At 42.7% G+C, this 24783-nt stretch overlaps 2 protein-coding genes across 2 annotated transcripts in view; both read right to left on the bottom strand.

Moving 5' to 3' along the window:
- Nucleotides 1-1148: 1148 nt before the first annotated feature.
- pa2g4b (proliferation-associated 2G4, b) lies at nt 1149-8622 on the bottom strand. Its single transcript, XM_056273422.1, has 13 exons — nt 8465-8622; nt 6797-6925; nt 6571-6676; nt 6392-6461; nt 6123-6215; nt 5978-6041; nt 5747-5825; nt 5575-5653; nt 4228-4361; nt 3775-3869; nt 2555-2682; nt 2323-2376; nt 1149-2229 (listed from the first exon to the last, which is right to left on the bottom strand). Exons 1-13 carry the CDS (start codon nt 8550-8552, stop codon nt 2170-2172), a joined length of 1179 nt encoding a protein of 392 aa, XP_056129397.1. The 5' UTR covers nt 8553-8622; the 3' UTR covers nt 1149-2169.
- A 182-nt stretch (nt 8623-8804) lies between these two features.
- erbb3b (erb-b2 receptor tyrosine kinase 3b) overlaps nt 8805-24783 on the bottom strand; it is a 16940-nt gene continuing 961 nt past the window's right edge. The window contains exons 2-28 of the mRNA XM_056275259.1: nt 23012-23166; nt 22552-22738; nt 21862-21987; nt 21710-21772; nt 21273-21391; nt 20879-21020; nt 20449-20562; nt 18586-18703; nt 18426-18499; nt 18247-18337; nt 17561-17763; nt 16074-16206; nt 15375-15468; nt 14217-14374; nt 14031-14087; nt 13740-13881; nt 13493-13612; nt 13054-13152; nt 12636-12821; nt 12312-12467; nt 12087-12162; nt 11639-11785; nt 11360-11457; nt 11093-11266; nt 10913-10990; nt 10304-10583; nt 8805-10073 (exon numbers count right to left, since the gene is read on the bottom strand). Of these exons, the coding sequence (XP_056131234.1) occupies nt 9124-10073; nt 10304-10583; nt 10913-10990; nt 11093-11266; nt 11360-11457; nt 11639-11785; nt 12087-12162; nt 12312-12467; nt 12636-12821; nt 13054-13152; nt 13493-13612; nt 13740-13881; nt 14031-14087; nt 14217-14374; nt 15375-15468; nt 16074-16206; nt 17561-17763; nt 18247-18337; nt 18426-18499; nt 18586-18703; nt 20449-20562; nt 20879-21020; nt 21273-21391; nt 21710-21772; nt 21862-21987; nt 22552-22738; nt 23012-23166 (4340 nt within the window). The 3' untranslated portion in view covers nt 8805-9123. The remainder of the gene's footprint in view (nt 10074-10303; nt 10584-10912; nt 10991-11092; nt 11267-11359; nt 11458-11638; nt 11786-12086; nt 12163-12311; nt 12468-12635; nt 12822-13053; nt 13153-13492; nt 13613-13739; nt 13882-14030; nt 14088-14216; nt 14375-15374; nt 15469-16073; nt 16207-17560; nt 17764-18246; nt 18338-18425; nt 18500-18585; nt 18704-20448; nt 20563-20878; nt 21021-21272; nt 21392-21709; nt 21773-21861; nt 21988-22551; nt 22739-23011; nt 23167-24783) is intronic.

The following is a 24783-nucleotide window of genomic DNA, read 5'->3' as shown; positions in this document are numbered from 1 at the left end:
AGCCTTATGTAACGCTTTTCATTTGTAATTTAATTAAACAATTTAACTTTGTTTACTTTTTTATATCTGTGCACTATCTGTGCACTACCTCAAGCATCGCCTTTTACTGCTGGAATGGTAAACCTGTTGTAAGTTCTACTGTGTAAATAAAGTGTCTTAATTTTTTTTTGAAAAATTCAGTTTTTTTAGTTCGTCGTTAGATTTTCCTTTTCAAATTTAAAAACAAAAAAAATTTTTTAGTCTTCGTTGCGCTTGTGTCGTTTTTCTGTTCTCCCAAATGGACACGATTTTATTTTCTTTACTTTCAAATTGTTTTAATTTCATAATCTCTACAGCATAAAAACAGAAAACGTTTTAAAATCTTCACTGTAAAATATAGAATCAGTTATCGACATATATCCTCCTACAACTAAACGTTGACATTTCATCATGCAAATGCTCACCACTCATTTCTTTAATGTATTATCCATGTACATAACTGTTTTGCTCTCAAATTCTCGCTATGTTGAAATCCATGATGAGCTTCCTGTGGCATTCAAACTCCCGCAGACAATGATGGCCAAATTCTACACAGCTGCTGTTGACTCCATCTCCACCTCACTGGACAGAGCAAGATTACAACACATCATCTGTGACTCCAGGTGTAGGATGAGACATACAGGCAAGATCATATCCAACCCATTCCGCTCTTTGACCCTCTCCACTACATTGTTCAGGCTCTCCCTTATGGGGGTATAGAAAACAACTAAAACAACAAGGCTTTTTTTCTATGACAACTGTACCCCCCCCTTTTTTCTTTTTTGTACTCTGCACAAATTACTTTCTCTTGACTGACACAGGAACCCTACTTGATTATATTATGTTCTATATGTTTTATGTGGATACCCCATCGAGCCAAATGTCTTGTATGTGCAAATTTACTAGGCTAATTCAACAGAATATAGTGATTCAATATGCTTGCTCTTTAGTTTAAAATGTGGTAGACTGTCAAAATTACTAAATGGTGTGTATCAAAGCTTTACATAAGTACCAGTGGGTGTAATCAGTTCAAACGAGTCAAATAATAAAACTTCAGTTCTTGCAGAATCATGAAACCTTATTTGTCACACACAAACACACTCAAAATAAAGATCTGTTAAACTAATCCTAATCCAACAACACAAACACAAAAATGATGTCAGGTGGCTTTTTAATGTTTCCAAAAATAGTCTCTGAAACTGGGATTTGTTTTACAAAAGCATCCATATATCTAACAGCTATGGAATTCTTATGTAAACACAGACTGAAACACCTTGACAGCAGTAGTGGCACCTGAAGACCAAATAGAATATAGAACCCTTAATTAAATTTTACACCATCCACTGCTGAACAAAAAGAAAACAGGTCAATATATTTGCAGTTACTGTTAGTTTTCCTCAGCTACAAGAGGAAGACTTAATATTATTGTTAGTTGAACGACCTCAACGCCTAGAGGTATATATACTGTACTAGTATACTGACCTAAGCAGGTGCAGGATGAATATGCATTAATTGCAGCATCAGTGATAACAGCTGATTCATGCTTACAAATGTTACGAATTTCATTTGACTTAAGGGTTCAGGTTAGGTTTTATACATTTTCCTCTCCCTAGAATGAAACATTCCTTTCAAAAGGCATGGCTCCTGGTTTGTGGTATCAAACAGGTTACAAATATGCCACAGTTACAGTGACACAATGCTGTGCAGTCATACACTCCTTGGTCGCAGTGTCAAAACTCATTAATTACTACGGCCTTCATGATAGTTTGTGGTGGAATTAAAAACAAAAGTGGGAATAGGGCTCAAGGATGATTGGTTTAGTTTTCCACTGAAGGGAAAAAAAAACTTAAGGAATGCCCTTGCACTCAACATCCTCTCTTGGAGTGGAATAATGCTTACCAATCAGGAGAGAGACCCGTCTGAAGGACAGTGAGATTAAAGAGGGATAGGGGTGTGGAGGGGCGGTACGGCGACAGAATTTAGGAGCAGCAGCATCCCAGTCTGACATCAGTTAGAATTGGAGGTATTCACAATGGCTAAGCCCACAAGCGCCTCAGACAGCTGGGACAGAAAGATTCTTGACACCTGCTCTTTTGGTCGTGTGATGTCAGTCAGTTATTCTTGAAGACAATAAAGCTGAGACAGAGGGATCTATTCAGCTGCTTCAGTCTCCATGGGCTGTCCTGTTGCACTCTCAACAGTCTTTGATGCCTTTGACAAGATAAATTATAAATTAGAGGGAACAACAGGAACACATCCATTTGTTTGCTTCATAAGTAGGTGTCACACAGCCCAATGTCCTACCTTCTTTTTCTTTTTCTTCTGCGTCTTGCGGCTGGCTGAACTTTGAAGCAAAGCCTTTATCAAAAGGAGAAAAATGGGCATGTCAGAACATGAAAGTATGGCACACAATACATCTGCCCATAATGGCTTTGAAAATGCAGAGTCATCATGTGGCACAGTTCACTGCTCCTGTTAGGGTCATCCTTCTCCCCCAGGCAAAGGGACAGAGGCCAGTCTATAAGGCACAACCTACCTTCAGATCTGGATCCTCCACTTCGTGCTCAGACTTGTATAGTTCTGGCTCAAACAGGCTGTTTGTGATCCGCAGTGGCCCGTTGGCCATAAGCAGTACAGTGAACTTGAACTGGGCAACAAATTCACCTGGTCAGAAAAAACATAGTTGAGGACATCATCAGAAAGCCTAAGGTCAAGTCAATTCCCTTGACTTGAGCCACAAATGTTTTCATTAACCAGGGTATGCACAATTACTCAGGCATCACAGTCTTGACTTTAAAGGATATGTTCACTTTTTTAAACCTAGACCTAATTAAAATGTTGTCAAGGTACAATTTAGAATCATATGGATGAAAACTTCAATCACTTCAGAATTGAGAAACTACTTTGCTGAATTGTTTCATCTCGAAAATAAGGAACCTGTAGTGACCTACTTTGAGGTTAGATATCCACTATGTGAGAGAGACGGTCCCTTTAAGACAGTGGGTTCAGGGGTTAGCAGGGGGGATTGTGGGTAGACTTGAGGGCGTGGTTTTGGGTTGGATATAAAAATCTGTTGACCAGAAGTTTGTTTTGTGGAAGAAATGACCCCACAGCTGTGTGGTCAAAAGGAGAAGCGGTCTCGTCTCCTTTCTTACATCTTCCACAACCTATCCTTTAATAACTTTATATTATATAACTCAGGACCTGAAACTGGTTGGTAAGGTCTGAACATTACATTTGTAATAAATTCCCTGAGTGAAATGCATGGTCAGCACATTTAAATTGAATAAATAAATAATAATAAAAAACTTTTATTTGTGTAGCATTTTAGGGGTATTCTTTTTCCAAATTGCCGCTGTTCAATGCATAGGTAAATGTGCTATTTACATGCTTCCAAAAATCACAGGTTGCTTGGGAACATTTACTGTGAGCATTTCCATGGGATTTAATCATCTTAGATAAGGGCAAAGTAAATCATGCATTACACCAACTAGGGGACAAAAAAAGGAAGACTATTCCATAAAGTGGGGTATTTTTCTATCTAAAAATATTTGACTATTCCCACAACAAATTGGCTTTGATTCTGAAAAATAATGTGCACTGCATACAGCCATCATACTTTTTTTCCCCTTTTATAAAAACTCTGGCATATCTTTAGTCTTCCATCTAATCTCTTCAGACCTCAATTTATTTTTACTTAAATTTAAAAACTTTTGTCAAGGCCAGAGGCTGCCCTGAAATTCACATTCCACTCACCCTCTTTCTCATGCAGCACGTTGAAAGGCTGCAGCAGCTCATGTTTGGCACACTCCACTACACCCAGCCTGGCCTTGCCCTCATCCTCGAACGCTCTGGGGATGCAGACAAAGGAAAAAATGATCCACACACAGCAGCTGATATTGAAATAGATATAATTAAAGAAAAGTCCAAGTAAAGGAAAAAATAATAAAAGCTGATAAAGGAATTGAAATCTTTTATGGGCTTTATCTAGGCTTTATCCCGCATTCCATTCATTACCCTAGCTACATTTGTATACATAATGTTTGCAAATGGAAGGATGATCAGCCCTCGTAAATCTTAATGGGTTGTTGTGTTATATATAAACAATAGGAAAAAAACGGACATTCTTTCAATATTAGAAATATGTATTTACAAGTTAAACAAATTTGCAAGCATATATAAATGAGTACATTGCATGTTAACACCTACCTCAGAGTGAAGGGCATGGCGTCAAAACGTCTCTCCACCTCACTAAAGAACATCCGAGATGTCTTCATCTTCAGGCCATACACTTTGCTGGGGTCTCGTTTGTAAATGGTGGTCCTCTGTCCTCCATCCTTTGCCTGGAAGATAGCACACAGGTATTCAGGCATGCAAACTGGTTAGGGGTGAAAAAGGTGAAGGATGCGTTTCACGTGAGATGCGTGAAACACAGACCTGCTAGGGGGGTCCGGGGGTATGCTGAGAAATTTATTTTTTAAAAGTAAGCTACTAAACGCTCATTTCTGATGTATTTTAGGATTACTTCAGTGCTGGTCACAAGCTAAGGGAATTACAAGATTAAGTAAAATAAAGTATTAATTTATTAAGTACAAATGTACCTTTACATACTATGATATGCTCACATTTACAAAGAAACTTATAAAAGGGGAGCTCCACTAAGTACACAACTAATTACTATTATTTTCAAAAGTATTACTCTCCATATCCGTTCTGTGCCAGAAACCATGTTAAAACGCGCAAAGGCAAAATTACAAATATGACTATGTAAGAGCATATGTCCTATGCTTTAGGACTAGGGCAGGGCTAGAGGGGTCTGTCCTTGTGTTTTCTTCTTGTCCTGGGCCAGTTTCTCAAGGGCCAGCATTTGCTGTATGCCTCAGCCTTGCTCTCTTCTCCTCTTCAGCCATCAGCCCTTTTCTCTCCTGAGCACTGCCAGATGGTTGGCAGCCATACTTGCTCTGCTGATGTCACTTTTCTAGCGGACTTCGCTGCTGTTGGCATTTGTCAGTGGTTCTTGCTGACCGGATGTTCCCTGTACCTGACATCCTCCCTTAACAATGTTAGCTAGCTTGTTAACAATTCTTGTTTCCTCCAAGTTGATCTCTTATGTCAGGCTTTCCGACTGGCAGGTACTTTTCGGTTTTCAGTCGACGCCTTCTCTGTAGTTTTGTGGCTGGCATGCGCCACTGTGGCAACTTTGTTTTGGCTTTCCCCCCCACACAGCACGTCACAATGATGGTCTGGGCTCGCGCTGTACTGTGACTAGTGAATTGATTGGCTGCTGTCTTTTGTTGACAGTCAATGCACACACATCCACAGCATCAGATGTTCGCGCTCCATTGTCTTTCCATGGAAGTCACTGAGTAGGCATGAACTCGACACCCCCAGATCCCAATTATTTCTCAGCGTATCTGCACAAATCACATACGTGACCTATTTTGGATTCAAAACGGCTTTGCCAAAAGGTGACAGGTTTGCATGCCTGAGTATTACTTAAACTATTCTGATGAAAACCTCTTAAAAAGGTCAAATCGATACCCATTTTTTCCTTACCTTTCCCTCTCCAGTGCTGATCAGCACATCCACTGCATACACCTCATGCACCTCAAACTCAGCCTTCTCATGGTCCTTTCTACAGATACAACAGGGCAAGTTCATTCACTGGTAAAAGACAATACTGATAAAGCCAGCCACACTTAAAAAAAAAAAAGTTGATTGAATTCACCTCTGCTGGTCCGTAGGATTTTGGATGATTGTTTTCTCTCCATCAATAACATGTTGTTTGAGCTGATGGGACAGCATACCTGAATACATTGAAGCGGACGATCATTGGAATGTAAGTCCAGTCACATACAAAGTGTATAGTAATAAAATAGGGATGCAGTGGAGTACACTAGCAGGTGTTAAGAACATTGGCTAATGAACAGAGAAGGTCAAATGTCCACAAAATACTCACCCTCAATGGGGGAGCACTTAAATGACTTGGCAATCTTGTTCCAGGCTTCTGTAACCTGAGAGTTCTAGCAGATGACATGATACAAAAATTAGCTGAAGTGGAGAGTGGTAGCTAGTCACACAGTCAGGAGGGCTTGTTATATCACCTGATTTCCAGGTTTGACAAGTCGCAGGGCAGCCTCAGCACAGAGGTGAGCTGCTTTGAGAACATCAGCCTTTCGTCCCGTCAATGGAGCATCCTGGAGTGACAGCAGATGTAAGCCATTAAGGATTTGGTGAAGTGGAGTGATAAGGTACTACTAATAGCATTTAATACAACTACATGCTGTAATCAGATAATTATGTGTAACACTACAATCGCACATTAACAAATGCTTTAGTCCAGGTGTAATTTGTTCACTCAGTGATGGCATACCTTGGTCACTCCAATAACAAAGCTGTGAGCCACGTTTGAGATGAAGCCATCAACATGCACACCCAGATCACTGCACACAGATAGAACAGTCCAATGTGAGGCAAGGTAACAAAGCATAGCCTCCAAAATACATTGTGCCTCTAGTGTAGAGCATGGTTTAATATATATGTTTTGCTTACATTTTGACAAGGTCTCCATCTTTAAGTAGGACATCTTGGTCACTCTTCAGGGGAGAGAAGTGGCATACACAGTTGTTGACAGAGACACTCGTTGGAAAGGCGATACCTGAGAGAGATGGACCCACTTACATTACAATGTAATTATTACCAGTGTCACTTAGGCCAATAAAAATTTTAACAATTTCAAACTACCAATGTGATGTGTAATGAGCCTTGGGGTCATTACCTTTCTTCATGTCTTTCTCCTTCTTGAAGACTTTCCCAGTTTCTGTCATGATGAAGGCATCACCTTTTATACAAAGACTGACGACTGACACCCCTGCTACAGCTGCCTCCACTACAGTCTTCAGGGCCTCTTAACAGATTAAAAAAAGATAGCCATGTTGTGGTTCAAGGATTTCTAGCAAATTATAAAAATGTATTTTCATGTATTAGATTAACAGGTGTCAAAACACTATCACCAATGTCACCACTATGTGTGATAAATGTACCAATCCTGTTTTAAATTAAATTTCAAAACTACTTTCACCACTGCTCAAGTTTACATCAATGACTCTAAGGTTATTAACAAAGGACACACACAAGCGCACCTAAAAGTATTCTTCCACACGGAAATGAGTCAAGTACATGCAAGGCCAATCTGGAAGCACATGCGCGAATGCAGGTGAATGACCATCGCCTGCCGAGGCGAAATTTGTATCTTGTCGTGCTGAATGTGGGCAGTGCACGATGTGACGCACACAGAAATCCGCTTGCTGGTTTGTAACCCGTTTGAGTGGTTGTGATTTTCAATCACAAACGTGCGGTTATTGGTTTTACGACGGGAAAATGTACACTGAAGTCCAGAGAAAGATCAATAAATGTTTTCACTTAATTGTCTCAGTTGCACATGTTGTCACAGTTATGGACAAATACGGAGGAAGAGCATTGGTGTGCAAGTTACATTTGTATATCACGAAATATTAATTTATGTTATTAATACATTTTTCATTTATTTACATTAAATGCCTGTCTCCCGACTCATTGCCAGCATCTCTCTTGAGGGGCAATTTGTAGTTTTCATAGGCAATGCCGTGCAATACCGGCTGGTTAGACACAGCAACAATCAGTCTCCATCCTGGCTCGCTGTGAAAAGTACAGCTAAGTGGGGTCACCCACACACACTTCTTTGCTATTGGTTGAGGCTGCGGATTTGCCGGTCAAAGTTGAACTCCACGCGAAGCGAAGATACAAATGTCCTTTGCCACCGGAAGCGAATGTTTTATTTGCCCCTTCGCTCGCACAGAATGGAAGTGAACCGGGAGGCGAATGTTCGCCAATGTTAATTTCGCGCATGTGTGACTGTACCCTCATTCGCTCTTGAGTATGTCAACGTAGCATGAGATAGAAGTTTGACAGACTGACAGCTGTTCAGTAGCAATCATCACCTTCAGGCAACTGTCTTAACATCGACTAATGCAAACCCTTCAACGGTAAATCAGAGCTAAGATTCGAAACCTTGTTAAAACGACGGCCAGATGACTAAGCTAACGTTAGCGTTCCGCTAATAGTAAACCAGCTAGCTTGACTAGCCAGCCATTGTTACATGAGAATTAGCTAACGCTAGCTAGTGAGATAGCTTGGCTATTTCGCTAGCGTGAAAGGCTAATGCGGCAGCGACATGACCTTAAATATACTTAAGTTATTGTTAACCTGTTACTGGCTATCTATTTAGACAATTCTCAAACCATATTTGACAACAGACTCGCAGCGGTAGAGTTCAGTCACTGCTACCGCTGCGGCACATGGCACCGCAGAAACTGGATACGTAGAGCTGGCCACTGCTAGCTAGGGCAAATTCTGAGACTCTTCACGAACTCCTCCAATTTAAACGGTCACGCTTCATCTCACTTACGATTTGCAATCTCGGCACCCATCTTGTACTTGGTAACCACCAAGTCATCGGCGATAGTCTGCTCTTGTGGATCGTCATCTCCAGACATGTTGGCAACGTCTCCTCACAGTCAAACTAAGTTCCCCCCACCCCCGCCCCGAAGGGTGTCTCTCACTCCCATGGAGCCGGCCACGCTGCTCCGCTCTCGGCAGCCTGACCACTCCCACAGGCCGCGGACGACCAATGCACGCCGAGCACTAAATTACGCATGCGCATAATCGCGGTCGCCATTCGCTTTGCCTCCAACTCGACTCACTCCGCTCTGTGGTCTTTCATAATACAGGGTGTACTTTTTTCCGTAGTGTATTTTATTTCATTTTACGTTGCAATCAAAGGGTACAAAAGAGTAGTCCTACACAAATGGAAAATGGACAATAGGTGCCATTGCTGCTTATGACACAATAAAATAATGTGGTGGTAGCTTATAAATTCAGCAGCTTCAACTCATCACAGTTCAAATGCGAAGGTAACACATTTACTGTATTCACAGTGTGGGTCAAGGCGAGTGTTTTGGTCTCATGCCGATGATATTTGCAGTAGTTGGTTTGATAACGGCTCGTATAAAATATGACATTCAATACAATGACATACAAAACAGTAGTTATTTATTTACTTATTTATTAGGTGCGCACATTATCTGGCTTTAGGAACAGCCTGCTGTGCCAATAGTCTGGATTGTCAAACGATGTATTACTGCTAGGCTCTACAACGCTGGCACAAACATTGATGTATTCTCCAAGCCCTGTACACCTGCTGCTGCCCTCCTCCTCCTCAGAAACAGCTCTCCTCTTCACTTGGAGGTTCTGGTACTCTGCCTGCTCCCAACCACTGGATGTCCCTTTAAAGCTACCCATATCCTCATACTCTTCCACCTGGCCTGCTTCGGCGGCAAGCAGCAAATCTGGCCTGGAAGCGGCTTTGAAGCTCTCCTTTAGTGGGGATTGTTTATTTGTAGAGTGGTTCTCTCCCTCCTCTTCTTCTTTCACAAGTTCTTTTTTCACCTCCTCCCCTGACTGGCTCTCCTCTTTACTGTCCATTTCCTCCGTTTCTGTTGATTTCTGCACATATGTTTGACTCCCATGCTTCACCAAGACTGGATTCTCTCTCTCTGAGTGGAAGCTCCGTACATCCATATATTCATACTCTCCTTTCCTTTTATGTTCCTCTCCTTGGTCAGCCACAAGTCCTGTCCCACTCTCAGGGTGTCCAGCATGCTGCTGATCCTTCTTTGAAGTGTCCCTTTGTTCTGCTAAGCTTCCCTCACAACCCTCATTCAACTTTTTATTCCCGATGACTGAGCTTGAAAATGCCTGCATTTCTGTGCAAATGGTGTCTTCTACTGGCCGGGGTGATTTGTAAGTTGGAGATGGTAGAGGTGAAGTTTTGTAACACCATACAGCTGAGGGGGCACCTAACAGCATGGGGATGTCTCTGGGTGATCTAGAAGAAAGGTCGGGCTGTTTGGTCATGAGTTCATACTCTTGGGTAGGATCTGAAGCTTTTGATGTGGCAGACAACTGATTTGTGGAAGATGTTGAATTCTTCCCACCATGACGAGTGAATCTTGACACTGGTTGAGACAAGAGAGAAGAGAGAAAGGGTAAAAATAACAAGGGAAGCAGTCTAGATTTACTATATTGCAGTTTGTATCTCTGCTCTGATTTTGCCAGCAGATTTCAATATTTGGCACAAAAACTAAGACTGGATAAAATTCTGGATAAAACAGTCCGTTTTATCCAGAATTTTATCCAGTTCATTTACCATCCGTTTACCCCCATTTGTTAGGAGTCAGATAATTACCTCTCTCTTGAGTGCAAGGTGACCCAGGCAGAACATAGCCACAGCGATCCACCTCCTTTAGGTTTGCCATATGGGTCGATGGCTCTGAGGCACTAGAAAGATTCCTGCGTAGGCTGGTGGATATGTGAGAACTGCCCCGTTCTGTGCCACCCCTTACCCTACGAAGGCTGCCAGTCAGAGACACTCTCGCAGGTAGGTTTATCTCCTGGCCACTCCCCCTGGCATCTGAACCCTTAGAGGGCGTTTGCACTGAGCTCAGACGTGATCGCTGAGAAAACATCTGAAATTCAAGTGTACAGACTTTGAGTAATGCTATAAGTATGTGAAGTAATTCTATTATTCTCAAATGGTATCAATGGTACTGGGAAGGCACATTTTTATGTGTTTACCCTCCTGAGGTGATGATTTCCTGGCAGTTTTGAGCCATAATATTGATTTCAGTGCTGCCATGTGGCAGTGTCAAAAATGCTGATTAAATTGAAACTGTTCAATTTAAGTGCTTTAAGTGTGTCCCAGCTAAATATATCTGCCTGCGTTATACACTGTGCATGCAGACATTGACTGTCAGAAGTCTTATTAGACATTTGTGTATGAGTTTCTGTGTCAGACCTGTTGTACATTGTCTGTTAGGCTGGGGGTCATGGGCAGGTACCCAGCTGACACTAGCCCACCCTGGGAGGTAGCACTCTATAGGGGAAGAGGTAGAGAACAACAGATGAAGTTTTAATTCTTCAACTTTAAGTCCATTTGTGATGATTCTTATAGAGACTTTAAGACCCATGCAATTACCCTGTGAGAATTAATCCTCAAACGAGATGGACTCCTTGATGGAGAGAGCTGGAGAGGAAGTGTGGCTAACCCATTCTCCAATTCCGCCTCATCTGGGTCCTCTAACTCAGGAACCAAAAGCCCTCGCTCTGATTCTCTTTGTTGGAAATCCTCTGAGCCTGTGTCCCCTCTTTGCTCCTTGAGGACAACAGTAAAAAGGTTTTAAAGTCCTCAATCAATAGATCAATAGTATCAATACTATGTAATGATTGACAACTATGACCTCACATTGATTACAAGGTATCTTCGTGGGTCTCTTGCCATACGAGTAAAGTCACTGGCCAACTCTTTGAATGTTGGTCTTACATCTTCATCAATCATCCAGCCTGCAAACAAGAAGAAAAAATTAGTCAAAAGGTCGCAGGAAATGTTGCCAATGCTTATAATCTAGATTAAGATAGCTTGTATGTCTGCATGCATGCATGTGTGCATGTGTAATAAATAGTTTGATTATGTGTGTGCGAAAGAGCCTGTGCACTAAAATGTTGTACTTCATGTGTCACTCACATTTGACCATCACCATGTAAACATCGATAGTACAGATCTGAGGCTGTGATAGTCGCTCGCCCTTTTCTAACAAACTTGGCACATCCTGAGGCTGCACAGATGCATAGGGTTCCTCCCCAAATGACATCATCTCCCACAATGTCACCCCTGTTTAGACAAGGAGACGCCACATCAATGGAAGATCACCAGGACACAGCCAGTGACAATTCAAATTCCTTGTTCGACGTGATAAGTCAATTACCACTCACAGGATTAATCCAACTACAGCACACAGGATTAATTTAACTACTGCACATGGAGACTTATTGTTACATACAACAATTTCTCATAGACAACACAGACACACACACAACCTCCCCCCCCAAACCACAAAACACCCGCAAGCACATATACATAAATACATGCACACATACACTCACACACCCACCCTAGACACTTGACATCTTACCATAACTCCAGACATCACTTTGATGAGTGTATCTCTGAAACAAAATACTCTCCAGTGCCATCCATTTTATGGGTGTCTAGAAAGAGAGGTGAATTACAGAACAGCACTATAAATTGTTTTGATTCCATTACCAGAGAAGACAGCGAAACACTTCTGTCTGTGACTTAAAAATCATATCAAGGTGTACCCAGTGTGAAATGAATGTAATGAATGAGTCATTGTGACCTTGTTGTCACTGTAGATATATTTTTTGTCATCAGGATAGAGGAGGTCTGCTACACCATAGTCAGAGATTTGGACTTGATAGTCATTCTTCAGCAGGACATTTCGGGCAGCCAAGTTCCTATGGACCATACAGTGTTCTTCTAGGTAGTGCATGCCCTGAGACAGAGATGTTGTGATGACTCACTGATGATCAGTGACTCTCTTATGAAATGTATGGATTCTTAAGTACATTAAAAGGTTATTTATGATGCAACATCCCTTTGTGAAAAAAAAAGATTGTAACATGCAATTGTCAATAGTCATTACTATTACTGCTCTGCTCACCTTAGCAATTTGCACACACCAGTTGAGCAAGCGCTGTGGGTTCACGGTGTCCTTGTGTTGCCTGATGTGCTCCAGTAAAGAGCCTTTGGCACTGAGCCGAGTGACCAGTTGTAGTGTAACACCCGGACAGATACCCAAGAACCTGATGATGTATGGATGGTCCAAGCTGCCCATAGACATCATATGCTGTACAACAAGCACAAAGAAAATGTACAGTTAAGATTTTAAGACATTCCTCCACAAGATTTCAAACAAGTCAACCATTTCTGTCCCATGATACATTTTTAAATGATACATATTTGAGAGTTATTCTATTTCTATATATACTATTTCAGGGGGTTTAAACTTAAATACTATGTTGCTAGGACCAAAAACCTGAATGAACCATTGAGGATATATTAAACAGTGTGATTCTTACATCAGTAATTTCTGTGAACGTCTGCCGACCTGAGCTGTCTTGAATAGTCTTAATGGCCACAGGGATCTTCACGGTCTCCCCCTCTGGAGTCCAAAAGCCCTAAACACATTTTTAACCACATCACATAAATTAATATAAATGTATACAATCTAAATATTTGAGGCGTTACCACTTATAGGAGAGTGACAACAGTTATTTTTAAGTAGTTAGGTGATAACATATAATCCATTCCATCCATCCATTATCCAAACTGCTTATCCTGCTCTCAGGGTCACAGGGATGCTGGAGCCTATCTCAGCAGCCATTGGGCGGTAGACAGGGAGACACCTTGGACAGGCCGCCAGGCCATCACAGGGCCAATAACATATAAATAAACAAACAAACAAATAAATAAATAAGTGAATAAATAGACAGCATAAAAAGTGATTTGAAGTCCCACCTTATGGACCATGCCAAAAACTCCAGACCCAAGAGCTTTGATTTTCTTCAGCTCTGAGGCCCTTAGAATGCGTGCATGGACCTTAGTCTCCTTTTCCGCAGGACCCAGAGGCTCAAGACTCTGCAAAATCATTATCTTCATGATGTCATCTTCAATTTTTTCCACCCAGTGAATAGAAATGGACATCTCTTAGCACCAAATAAGTGCTTATGGCACCAACCCACTGGGCAGTATTCAAGTAACTCACCTCTCCACTCTCCAGGTACCTCCTCATGGCTCTCTTGCGCCGTATGGCAAGACCTCTGTGGTACAGCAAGCCCAGGATGAACAACACCAGGCAGGCAATCAGACCAGCCAGGACACCTAAAGCTATCCCTGTGATCTGACCACTTCAGGGAAAATTATGAGACAGAAGCAAGTTACTCATAGAAAAAAGTCACTTCTTTCCACCTGGAGCATGATGAATCATGAAATGATACAACTATGGGGGGGGGGGGTAGTGTCTTACTTATATTTGCCAGCAGGGGGAAACATTTACCTACTAACAGCCAATCTGGCCATCTCGAAACAGTCGTTCAATCCCGGGCCCAAACATCTGTGCCATACAAAATAGCATAATTATATTAAACATTTCATACATTTTATACAACCTTTAATTAAGTTACTGCAATTAATTTGTTTATGAACATGCATAAACATACACATGGATTCTGGTTGGTCTCACCCTTGTGTACAATTGAGGTGGCATGGTTGACAGTGGCCCTCCTTGTTGGAATACTTGAAGATGAGTCCCCTCTGTCCATCATTGACCCCACTAGGGCAGGAAGTCACACAGTAAGGACCATCCTTCAGGTTGGAGCACGCCACACACTCATCTGCACCCTGGCAGAGAAAGAGAAGAAAAATAAGAGTTTGACGAACAGGAAATATGTAGGAACAGAAAGAAACATTTTACACTAATGTAAAAAGTTTAATAGCCTCAGAGTGGGATTATTATTAGAGACATTACATCCTAATGACAGAGATAAACCGTAAACCACAGATAAACAATGAAAAAGGTAGGACTTTTGACAGTAATTATGTATTCCTATTCATCAATTTCCCCCCCCTTTTCTCCCCACATCCAATTAACCCACTCTTTCTAGCCATCCCAGTCACTGCTCCACCCCCTCTGCCGAGCCGGGGAGGGCTGCAGACTACCACATGCCTCCTCCGATACATGTGGAGTCGCTAGCCGCCTTTTTTTTTGTGGCTTTTTCCCTCTTTTTCCCCCCAATTGTATCTCGCCAATTACCCCACTCTTCCAAGCCATCCCGGTCACTGCTCCACCCCCTCTGCTGATCCAGGGAGGGCTGCAGACTACTACATGTCTCCTCTGATACATGTGGAGTCGCCAGCTGCTTCTTTTCACCTGACAGTAAGGAGTTTCACTAGCGTGTAGGAGGATCACGCTATTCCCCCCAGTTTCCCCTCCCCCCTGAACAGACGCCCCGACCGACCAGAGGAGGCGCTAGTGCAGTGACCAGGACATGTACCCACATCCGGCTTCCCACCCGCAGACACGGCCAATTGTGTCTGTAGGGATGCCCGACCAAGCCGGTGGTAACACGGGGATTTAAACCAGCAATCCCGTTTTTTTTTATTTATACTCTTTTTATTTTTACTCTTACTTGTTTGGTCTTATTCTTATTTTTGCCTTGTCTGGTTTTATTTCTTTGTAAATCACTTTGTAACATTGTTAAAAAAAGTGATATATAAATAAAGTTATTATTATTATTATTATTATTATCTTCAGGGATAAGTAGGTAAAACACCAGGAAGAGGGATCTCTCAAAAAGGCACTAAGTAGCACCGTTCCTGTATTTTTAAATGAAGAGCTTACCGGCCCAGTACAGCTGACCCTCTCATCCTGAGGCTGACACTCTGGGTGGCAGGCGACACACTCACCACGAGAATCTGCAAACTCCCTCCGAGCTCTGCAGATAAGAGTATTCAGAAGATTTTGGGACATAACCCCACATGAGCATTGCCAGGCATAACCACACATGTAGCCTTGTAGTCAAGTCTATCCAAGGTGAGACCGAGTCCAGACAAAGACCAAACACTGACACCAGAACAGTTCATGTCCAACTAAACACCATGATGGCAAGTGCAGTAGTCTAATATCATAGCAAAAGTCAAAATTGAACCACACTATAATATCTATTTAGCCTTTTTTTTTTCTTCCGTCAAGGAAGGGATGTTTCACATTATACATACATACATTTTCTGACAATAAGTAAAGAAACAAATTATATTAGATTAAACTTTATTTATCTCCTCGGGATTAGATTACACTTTATTGATCTTCTCAGGGGAAGTTTGATATTCATTTAAAAAATAAAAATGGTAAATTAAAGTCTTATACTTGGCCTGTGTTAAAAAACTTATCTAGCTATCACGTCTTACTCTGAATCAGATTCATTATGGTGTGAAGTCCAAGGTGATACTGAGACCTTCTAAATTCAGACTAGAGAACCAGTCCATATTCAAGTACTACAACCCAACACACATGCAAGTATTTCAGGTTATAGGTTCTGACCCTGTGTAGAAATTGCAGTTGGCCACACAGGTCCCATCTCGGCTGTAGTTCCTGCAGGAGAGACACTGGTTGGGCCCCGGGCCCCAGCAGCCTGAGTCTGAGCACAGCGGGTCACACACATGGCCTTCCACCACTGGAGATAATAACAAAAAAACAACAACAACTAGCAATTAATGTGACAATCCATCAGTATGTCCTGCGTTAAATGTTAAATATTCTAGAAATGTTAAAGCCACTACAAAGAGATTTGATTCATTTATTTATTGGGATGGGATCCCCCCCCTTTTTCTCCCAAGTTGTATCCGGGGATTTGAACCGGTGATCCCCATGTTAGTAAGCAACAGAATAGCCCACCATGCCACCTGGACGCCCTGAGATTTGAACTTTTATTGACTTTGCACACCCCTGTGGACAAAAGCGGGAGGATTTTGCAGAAGAAGAACTTAATTTTGTTAAGCACTGACTCTTGTAACAAAGATCCACATTCACCCTCTGGCAGTTCACACATTTGTTTTGAGCAGAAAAGTGAAAGATGAAGTAGTATTGCGCAAAAACGGCTTTGCAAGATTTAGGTCAAGGAGGTAATGTAGTATCTTGAATTGTGGGTGTGTATCCGTGTGCTGTAAATCATTTTGTCAGACTTTGCGGGGAATCTGACACAGAAACAAACATTTGGAAGCACTACAGTGAAACATCTAATCTAATCTACTCCCTGGTGGTTTCCTTTGCTTATGCTGGTCATATATAGAGGCACCAAAATTATATCGAGACAGACAAAATATTCAGGGAAAAACTCCTCGTGGCAGTTTTGAAACGAAATTCAAACTATTCAAAATTAATGATAAAACCAAATAGTCGGGTTTTTTCTTCATTTTGGTATGCTATATAGTTCATAAGCAGCTGTATGTCACCTAAGATAGTGCCACACGTAGCAAATTATTGTGATTTCAGCAAAGTTATAGTGGATGAGCTGCCTCATTCATTCATTCATTTTTTTGGGGGGGGGGGGGGTTTCCCACTTTTTCTCCCCAATGCATCTGGCCAATTACCCCACTCTTGCTCCACCCCCTCTGCTTATCCGGGGGGGGGGGCGCAGATTACCACAAGCCCCCTCCGATACATGTGGCGTCGCCAGCTGCTTCTTTTCACCTGACAGTGAGGAGTTTCACCAGGGGGACGTAGCGTGTGGGAGGATCACGCTATTTCCCCCAGTTCCCCCCTCCCCCCTGAACAGGCCACCTGACTGACCAGAGAGGGCACCAGTGCAGCAACCAGAACACATACCCACATCAGGCTTCCCACCTGCAGACACGGCCAATTGTGTCTGTAGGGATGCCCAACCAAGCTGGAGGTAACACAGGGATTCGAACCGGCAATCCTCGTGTTGGTAGGCAACGGAATAGACCGCTATGCTACCCGGACACCACATTCCTTTTTAACATCCCAATCCTTTCTTCCTTTTTAAATAGTCCCCCTGCACAGCTCACCACACTCTGCCAAGGGCCTGTTGTTCTTGATGTCATTGAGTTGGTTCTTGTGGCCTCTGAAGAGCCGGGTCCAGTTGACCGTGTGGTGGTAACAGAGGTTGGTGTTTTGGCTGATGTACACACTGCCATCGCTGATCTCTCGGAGAGAACGCAGACCAAGAGAGGTGAGTGTGGGGATTCGCATCACCATCAAAGAGAAACGTCTAGGGAGGAAAAAAATGTTTTAAAGAAAAGGTGATGTTGAAAAAAAAATAGGCAATTTAAAAGACAGAACAGCTGAGATACATCTAATATTGAATGGTTTCATAAACATGGCAGTACAAGTTGGTATCCGCATGTTACACTGTGTTCGTACCTCTTTACACTGGTGAAGAGCATCAGTACAGGGAACACGGGGGGGGGGGCACAATAAAGAGAGAGAAAGATTATATAGTGGCACAATGCATGCACAAGGGGCCTCGCCATGAGTGGCTCATACAAAAAGCAGCTACAGGTAGTAAGCATACACAAAAGAGGGTTTATTGTGTGTGAGTCTGATAATGACATATCAGGTTATTGGACAACACTTAATATAGAAGGCAGATGGATTACAGTTACAGAGTGAGTGTACAAAAACACACAGGTATGCTAAGTTGTTAGTGGTCACATGACATGCATACAAATAAAAACATGCATGCAGGCCTTACTTGTAGAGGGACCTCCCCTGTATGGTAGTGAGATTGGAGAAAACCGAGAGGTCGTTCAACTCTTTTGGCCAGGACTGGATGTTCAAGATATCTAGTTATCAATAGTTCATAATCAGTGTTAAAAACCTAAATTAAAATGTTACGGTCCGTTATTCATACCGAACACATTCTATACAAACCTGTTATTTCCCTGACGGTGTGGAACACCTCCAGTTTTTTAGCATCCAGGGGTGGGATCTTTTTAAAGTCGTCTCTGAGAAACGGATAGAAATACACCATGAAATGACTGATTCCAGTGTGCTCTGTTCTGACAATCTCTGGGCGATGCAGCTCACCTACCCAAGGATCCCCGTGACCAGGAAGTGAAGGCTGCCCTGGATCTTGGTGCAGTTGATGAAGCTGTCAATGTTACTGGAGTCCACTGTCTGTCTGTGCTCAGCACCTGTTCCCTCACAGGCTAGGGAGAAGAACAAACACCCTTACTAGCCACAATTCACACACACGTTTAAAGTCGGGCCGTAATTGAAATACACTGACACTTTCTATCATCACTTATTACTTGAATCATCATACATTTTGTACTGTCTCTTTGTATGGAAAAAATAGTACATTAGTATAAAAGGTAGAATTGACTTTTATTCTCTTTTAGTTCAATTTCTTGAACACGATCTTTCCCATTAAGCAATTTTATGTTGATTAAACATCTAGAAGACGTCTAAAGGGTATGCACTGTCTAGGCTAAAACCGGGCTATATTCATTGAAAAGTAAAAGTCCAGTGGGTGTCTAAATCTCTTAGCTGGAGAGCTCAATAGTCACAGTTAGGACAAAAGTAATTAAGAGTATTCTAGCACAATATATCGACTTGCATTGTTTTTCATAGACAATTAAAGTTGTTTGGGTGAAGCATAACTATGTAATAATTAAACAGTTTGGTCTTAATGTGGGTTACTGCCACATTAAAATTGGATTTAGTGCTTAGGGTTTCCCCCCCCTGATACTCATGAAGTCATTAGAAAGACTAATTTGCATACAAGCATTCAGACCAAATTGTCAAAATATGAAACCCCGCCCACCCTTACTCATCACTCACAGGTCAGCCCATGAATATTAATATGGACTAGACCACTCACTCACAGCCCGTAAGACAACTGAGAATGGTTATGGACAAAGTGAACAAACATAATAATATTAGTCATTTACAAATAAAAAAGAATATGGAATATATATGCATGAATGAGAGGGAAGACGGTGGAATGGTGAGGATGTAAGGGGTAGAGGTGACAAAGGCATATGAATTTAAATACTTGGGGTCAACTATCCAAAGTAATGGGGTGTGCAGAAGAGAGGTGAAGAAGAATGTGCAGGCAGGGTGGAGTGGACGGAGAAGAGTGTCAGGAGTGATTTGCGACAGAAGGGTACCAGGAAGAGTTAAAGGGAAGGTTTACAAGATGGTTGTGAGGCCAGCTACTATGTTGTATGGTTTGGAGACAGTGGCACTGACGAAAAGACAGGAGGTGGAGCTGGAGGTGGCAGAGTTGAAGATGCTAAGATTTTCATTGGGAGTGACGAAGGACAGGATTAGAAACACGTATATTAGAGGGACAGCTCAGGTTGGACGGTTTGGAGACAAAGCAAGAGAGGCAAGATTGAGATGGTTTGGACATGTGTGGAGGAGAGATGCTGGGTATATTGGGAGAAGGATGCTGAATATGGAGCTGCCAGGGAAGCAGAAAACAGGAAGGCCAAAGAGGAGGTTTGTGGATGTAGTGAGAGAGGACATGCAGGTGGCTTGCGTGACAGAGGAAGATGCTGAGGACAGGAAGAGTTTGAAATGGATGAGCCGCTGTGGCGACCCCTAACGGGAGCAACCAAATGTAGTAGTAGTAGTAGTAGTAGTAGTAGTATTAGTAATACAAATAAAAAGAATATATCTGAATGTTTTTTTATGCTGTAATTATTTAGGCATAAAAAGTTAAATCTGATTGCTGATTTTGGTCTGGCTTTAACAAAGAAGACAACTGGTTAAAATTCCAGCTGGCATGGGGATTACCCGGGGGGACCGGGAGGAAGGAAAATGGACATCTAGGCTGCTCCGAATGCCCTTCTGCCACCCTGACTCCAATGTGGGAAAGCAGTTATGAAAGTGGATGAACGGCTGGATGGATGGATACAGTATGTGGAAAGTGTTGATTGTAACCAACCTTTTGAACAAAGTCCACCACAGAGCTCACACTGCTTCTGGCCTCCTCTGTCCACTTCTGTCTTGTCTGGGGGGCAGCCACTCACGCAGGAGCCGCCATCCACGACAAAATGAGCTGCAGGAAGAAGGGGCAGCAGAGGAGTAAGCGGCAGGGAGATGGAGGGAGTTTCAGAGGAGACAGAGCCACCCATTGAGACTCGTTTTGAGCCTTATTCACATGATGATACGCACGATACTGTCATTTCACAGGGTGATTACTTCTGAGACACTAATTTAATGCAAGACCGAACAATCAAGAAGATGATATAAAGCAGAATTGCTGCGTAAACATAGGGAGACTAGTTAAATATTCTTTGACTGTGCAGAAACCCTGGATTCGGCTGCAAGCAAACAGACACCACACCACACACTGTCACAAAGGAGCCACTCACTGGGGCATTGGGAGACACAGATGGAGCCATACTGATACTTGGCTTTGGGGTTTGTCTCCATCTGAAAGGTCTGCTTGTTGTACATTACAGCCTGGGGACACTGTTGCACACAAGCCCCTGAGTCGTTGAAGCGATGGCAGGCCTATACAGGTACACACACACACCCACACACACCCACACACACACACACACACACACACACACACACACACACACACACACACACACACACACACACACACACACACAAACACAAATATAGCTCTTTAGGCAAATCATAAACCGATGCCCTTTGTGTGATTGCAAATAAGGGGGGGGGGCACTGTCTCAGCTAGCTCTCTCTTTGTTTGATTAGCAGATTGCCAGAGAATGTCTATGGGATGATCACACTCACAAAGCAGTCCATGTCCAGAGGGCCCGTGCATCCCGCAGCACACTGTATGTGACAGCAGTCTCTGGGGCTGGTCCCAAAACAGCGGCCATTACACTGCGGGGCACATACGGTTTTAGTCACTAAGATAGAAGAGAGAGAGACAGCGGTCAGACAGAGATAACCAATGTGCATGTGACTTAAGTGACTTAATATATCCCTGTGAGTCTAAGGACAAAGAAATACTGTGAAGAGTCAGAAGCGTAAAGAGAATAACTGCCAGAGAGAGAGAGAGAGAGAGAGAGAGAGAGAGAGAGAGAGAGAGAGAGAGAGAGAGAGAGAGAGAGAGAGAGAGAGAGAGAGAGAGAGAGAGAGAGAGAGAGAGAGAGAGAGAGAGAGAGAGAGAGAGAGAGAGAGGGAGGACAAGGAGAAAATAGAGAAACAGAAAGAAGGGCACTCACAGGTCTGACACTGGTCTTCATTAGGCCCCCAGCAAAATTCACCACAGGATGGGTGACATGAGCCTGGGAGGGAGACAGAGAGAGAAAAAACATCCATTTCAAAGAGGACGTAAATCAAATTTGAGATCCTTAATATACTGTTATCCACTGACCTCTCTCGCCATTGTTTTGGATGTCAATGGGAGCACCACTGTCTCTCACTATGTCTTGCCAGTAGACCCAGGGGCCATAGCTGAGGTACTTGTTGTAGATAATCTTCACACCTCCCGCCAGAATCTCTGCAAAACAAGGGAGTTAGAGAAACTGGAGTCACAGCAAAGACAGGGACATGACGCAAAATGTCGGTCAGTAGAAGTTACCGTTACCACAATGAACAAAAGCTTCAACACTCCAGTGCACGTTGGGAAAACCTTGTTTGCTTTCTCTCACAGATATTTGCATTACATGGTTACACATCGATTAAGTGCACTTCATTGGACTACAAGGAAAAGTTCCCTACTACCCAGTCTTCATGGCATGGTGAAAAACTGTCTGTGCAGTTTTGGGGCTGGGGTGAGGTACAGGAGGTTCCCAGGTCCTCAGAAGGGCTAACTAGCATCTTTCTCAAGAATTTTGTGCAATTCTGGGCTTGTGAATAGATGGACTACATTGTAGCCTCTAAAACGCACATTTTGACAACAAGCATATCTACGCCTCATTTCATGTCTTGGCCTTCACTATGAATCTTAATAAATCCTTTACACCTTTACAACCCCCTCAAGCCGCACATACACCACTGCTCATCCGTCTGTCTGTTTTACTCGAGTACCTTCTTTTTCTTTCTGATTGAAACAGCCACTGACCTGTCAGATTTGTGAGCCCAAGGTGTCGTAAGCCATTGGAGCCATACTTGGGGTAATTAAAAAAGACAGTGAGGGCATAGCGTCTCTCATATAGGCTGCTCCCTCTGATGACCCGTAACTTCCCCAGAGGAAGCTGCTGGAATTGGTTCATGGCGATCAGGACATAGCCAGTTACCTCGCGGACTGTCTGATGAGTGGAGACAGAGGGAAGATCATCAAGGTACGAAACAACACAAAGGTTGCAAAACAGTCAGTGGTGAGGGATTTTCCATGGAGACACGTTGATCTATTCTCCTCTGACCATATCTCATTCCAGCAAAGAAAAATTATGATGGAAAACAGACTGAGTAGGATGCCAGTCTTAAATCAGATTACACTGTTAGCCTTTGCCAATGAAAGGTGTGGCACCTTTCCACACATTATAACACAAAACAGTGCACATTTATATTAAAGTTGTTACCCCAAGGAAAGAGAAGTCCCAGTTACTCTCGATCTGTGTGATCTCCAGGTTGCCCATGATGATCTCACAGCCATCGTATCTGTCCTTTAACAGTTTGTACTGGTTCTCCTGAGAGCCTGTGGAGCTCAGACCATTCTGGGTACCAGGGCACACCGCTGAGACACAGAGGGAAGAAAGACACACTGCTCACTCAATTCTCCAACAAAAAAGGATATGCCATGCTCAGAATAGTTTATTCAGATAACTAGATTTTTTTTTTACAAATAATTCAAAACATTTAGACCCAGCTGACTTCTAAATCTGACAACAGGAGCTGTCAAGAGGAATTCAAACCCTGAAAAGCAAATGCTGCACCCCTCCCCCCCTTTCAACCAGTGATTTTATGGGAATTGTGGGAAAATTTTGCACTTCAACTCACTTTGTTAAAGCTCAACACATCATGTCTTGTTTGGTGGTGTGCCTCTTTTGTGTTGCTGTAACGCTGTGGGATTTGATGTGTTTGTGATGCTGCTTTTGTGGTGTGTCTGCAGCTGTGTTGCCCAACATGTCTGATGTAAAGGAGGGCAGGACAGGCACATAACCCCTCTGCATCGAGCAGTCTTGGCCTGGGGCTGATGGAGTGGATGGTGAAGGGAAAAGGGGTTTCCCAGACAATGTACTACATTGTGATTGAGCTATAAATATGGACAGTGCATCCCAGTGAGTGAAGGGAGATGCAGTGACAGACAGGCAGAAGTTGTGTGACGGTGTGTGTGTGTGTGTGTGTGAGTGCGTGCGTGCATGTGCATGTGTATGCACAGCCACACCTGTGTGTTTGTAAGAAGTGTGCATTGGTAAGATCATACCAAGGTACCATGTGTAAGAGTTACAAACTAGCAGAGAAAAAAGGGAAATATCATCAGCAGAAGGAGGCATATACACACACCATCTCTTATAGACTAATACAACAGTGCCACTTCCCCGTGATGTATTTATATTAAGCACCTGCAGTAGTCACCACAAGTACTTTTCCTTTTTCTCTTTATCTCAGCTCAGGGAGTTTAGTGTAATGTTCCAATGTACCAAGTGGATCATAAAGTGGGACAACTTATCTTCATAACTGAACTTTGGTTGGATCCACTCCAGCGCCATTGAATCCTATGAGTGCAATTTTCCCTCATGTGGAGTGTTGTTTGTTTACAGGGAGGACTTTAAAAAAATAAAAACCTCTTTGGAGCATTTCCTTGTTATCCCCCCACCTCCTCCACACACGCACACGCGCACGCACGCACGCACGCACGCACGCACGCACACACACACACACACACACAAACCACTAATCCATATCTCAGTACACTCATTCATTTATGCATGCTTTCCTTGAGCTAATATTGGCACTCAAGAGGAGTGGAAGTTGTAAAGGGAACAAATAAAACACCTTATCTGGGAGAGAGCACAGTGATTCTGGCTCAAAGATCACTTTAACCCTCTGTAAACACGCAGATGGGTGTGGTTGCAGGGGAAAGAAAAGTCCACACATAATTAAAAAACAGACATGAATGCACAAAATACATGCAAGTGACACGTATATGTGTGCATAATTGTTACCATGGGCTTTAAATTGTTCTTTCCAAACTTCGTTGGGCTACCATCAATCATCAATTGCAGTGCACATATTCCAAACAAACTAAAGTGATTGTGATGATATAAAACCCTAAATTACAAATGGATCAGTGAATGACAGATGGGCAGCATGCCCCAAACTTGATGCTGCACTTATCAGTTTCACTGGA

Source organism: Lampris incognitus, chromosome 2 (genome assembly GCF_029633865.1).
Source record: "Lampris incognitus isolate fLamInc1 chromosome 2, fLamInc1.hap2, whole genome shotgun sequence".
Lineage (NCBI taxonomy): Eukaryota > Metazoa > Chordata > Actinopteri > Lampriformes > Lampridae > Lampris > Lampris incognitus.
The sequence above is the reverse complement of the archived record's forward strand: the minus strand, read 5'-3'. Positions and strand labels throughout refer to the sequence as shown.

Bases quoted from the DNA above. Each gene is read 5' to 3' on its own strand.
- pa2g4b (XM_056273422.1), bottom strand. From the start codon at position 8,552: ATGTCTGGAGATGACGATCCACAAGAGCAGACTATCGCCGATGACTTG. The intron at 6,926-8,464 runs GTAAGTGAGATG...TAATCTGTTAAG, and splicing joins GGGTGCCGAGATTGCAAATC to AGGCCCTGAAGACTGTAGTG. The intron at 2,683-3,774 runs GTGAGTGGAATG...TTTTCTGACCAG, and splicing joins CGTGCTGCATGAGAAAGAGG to GTGAATTTGTTGCCCAGTTC.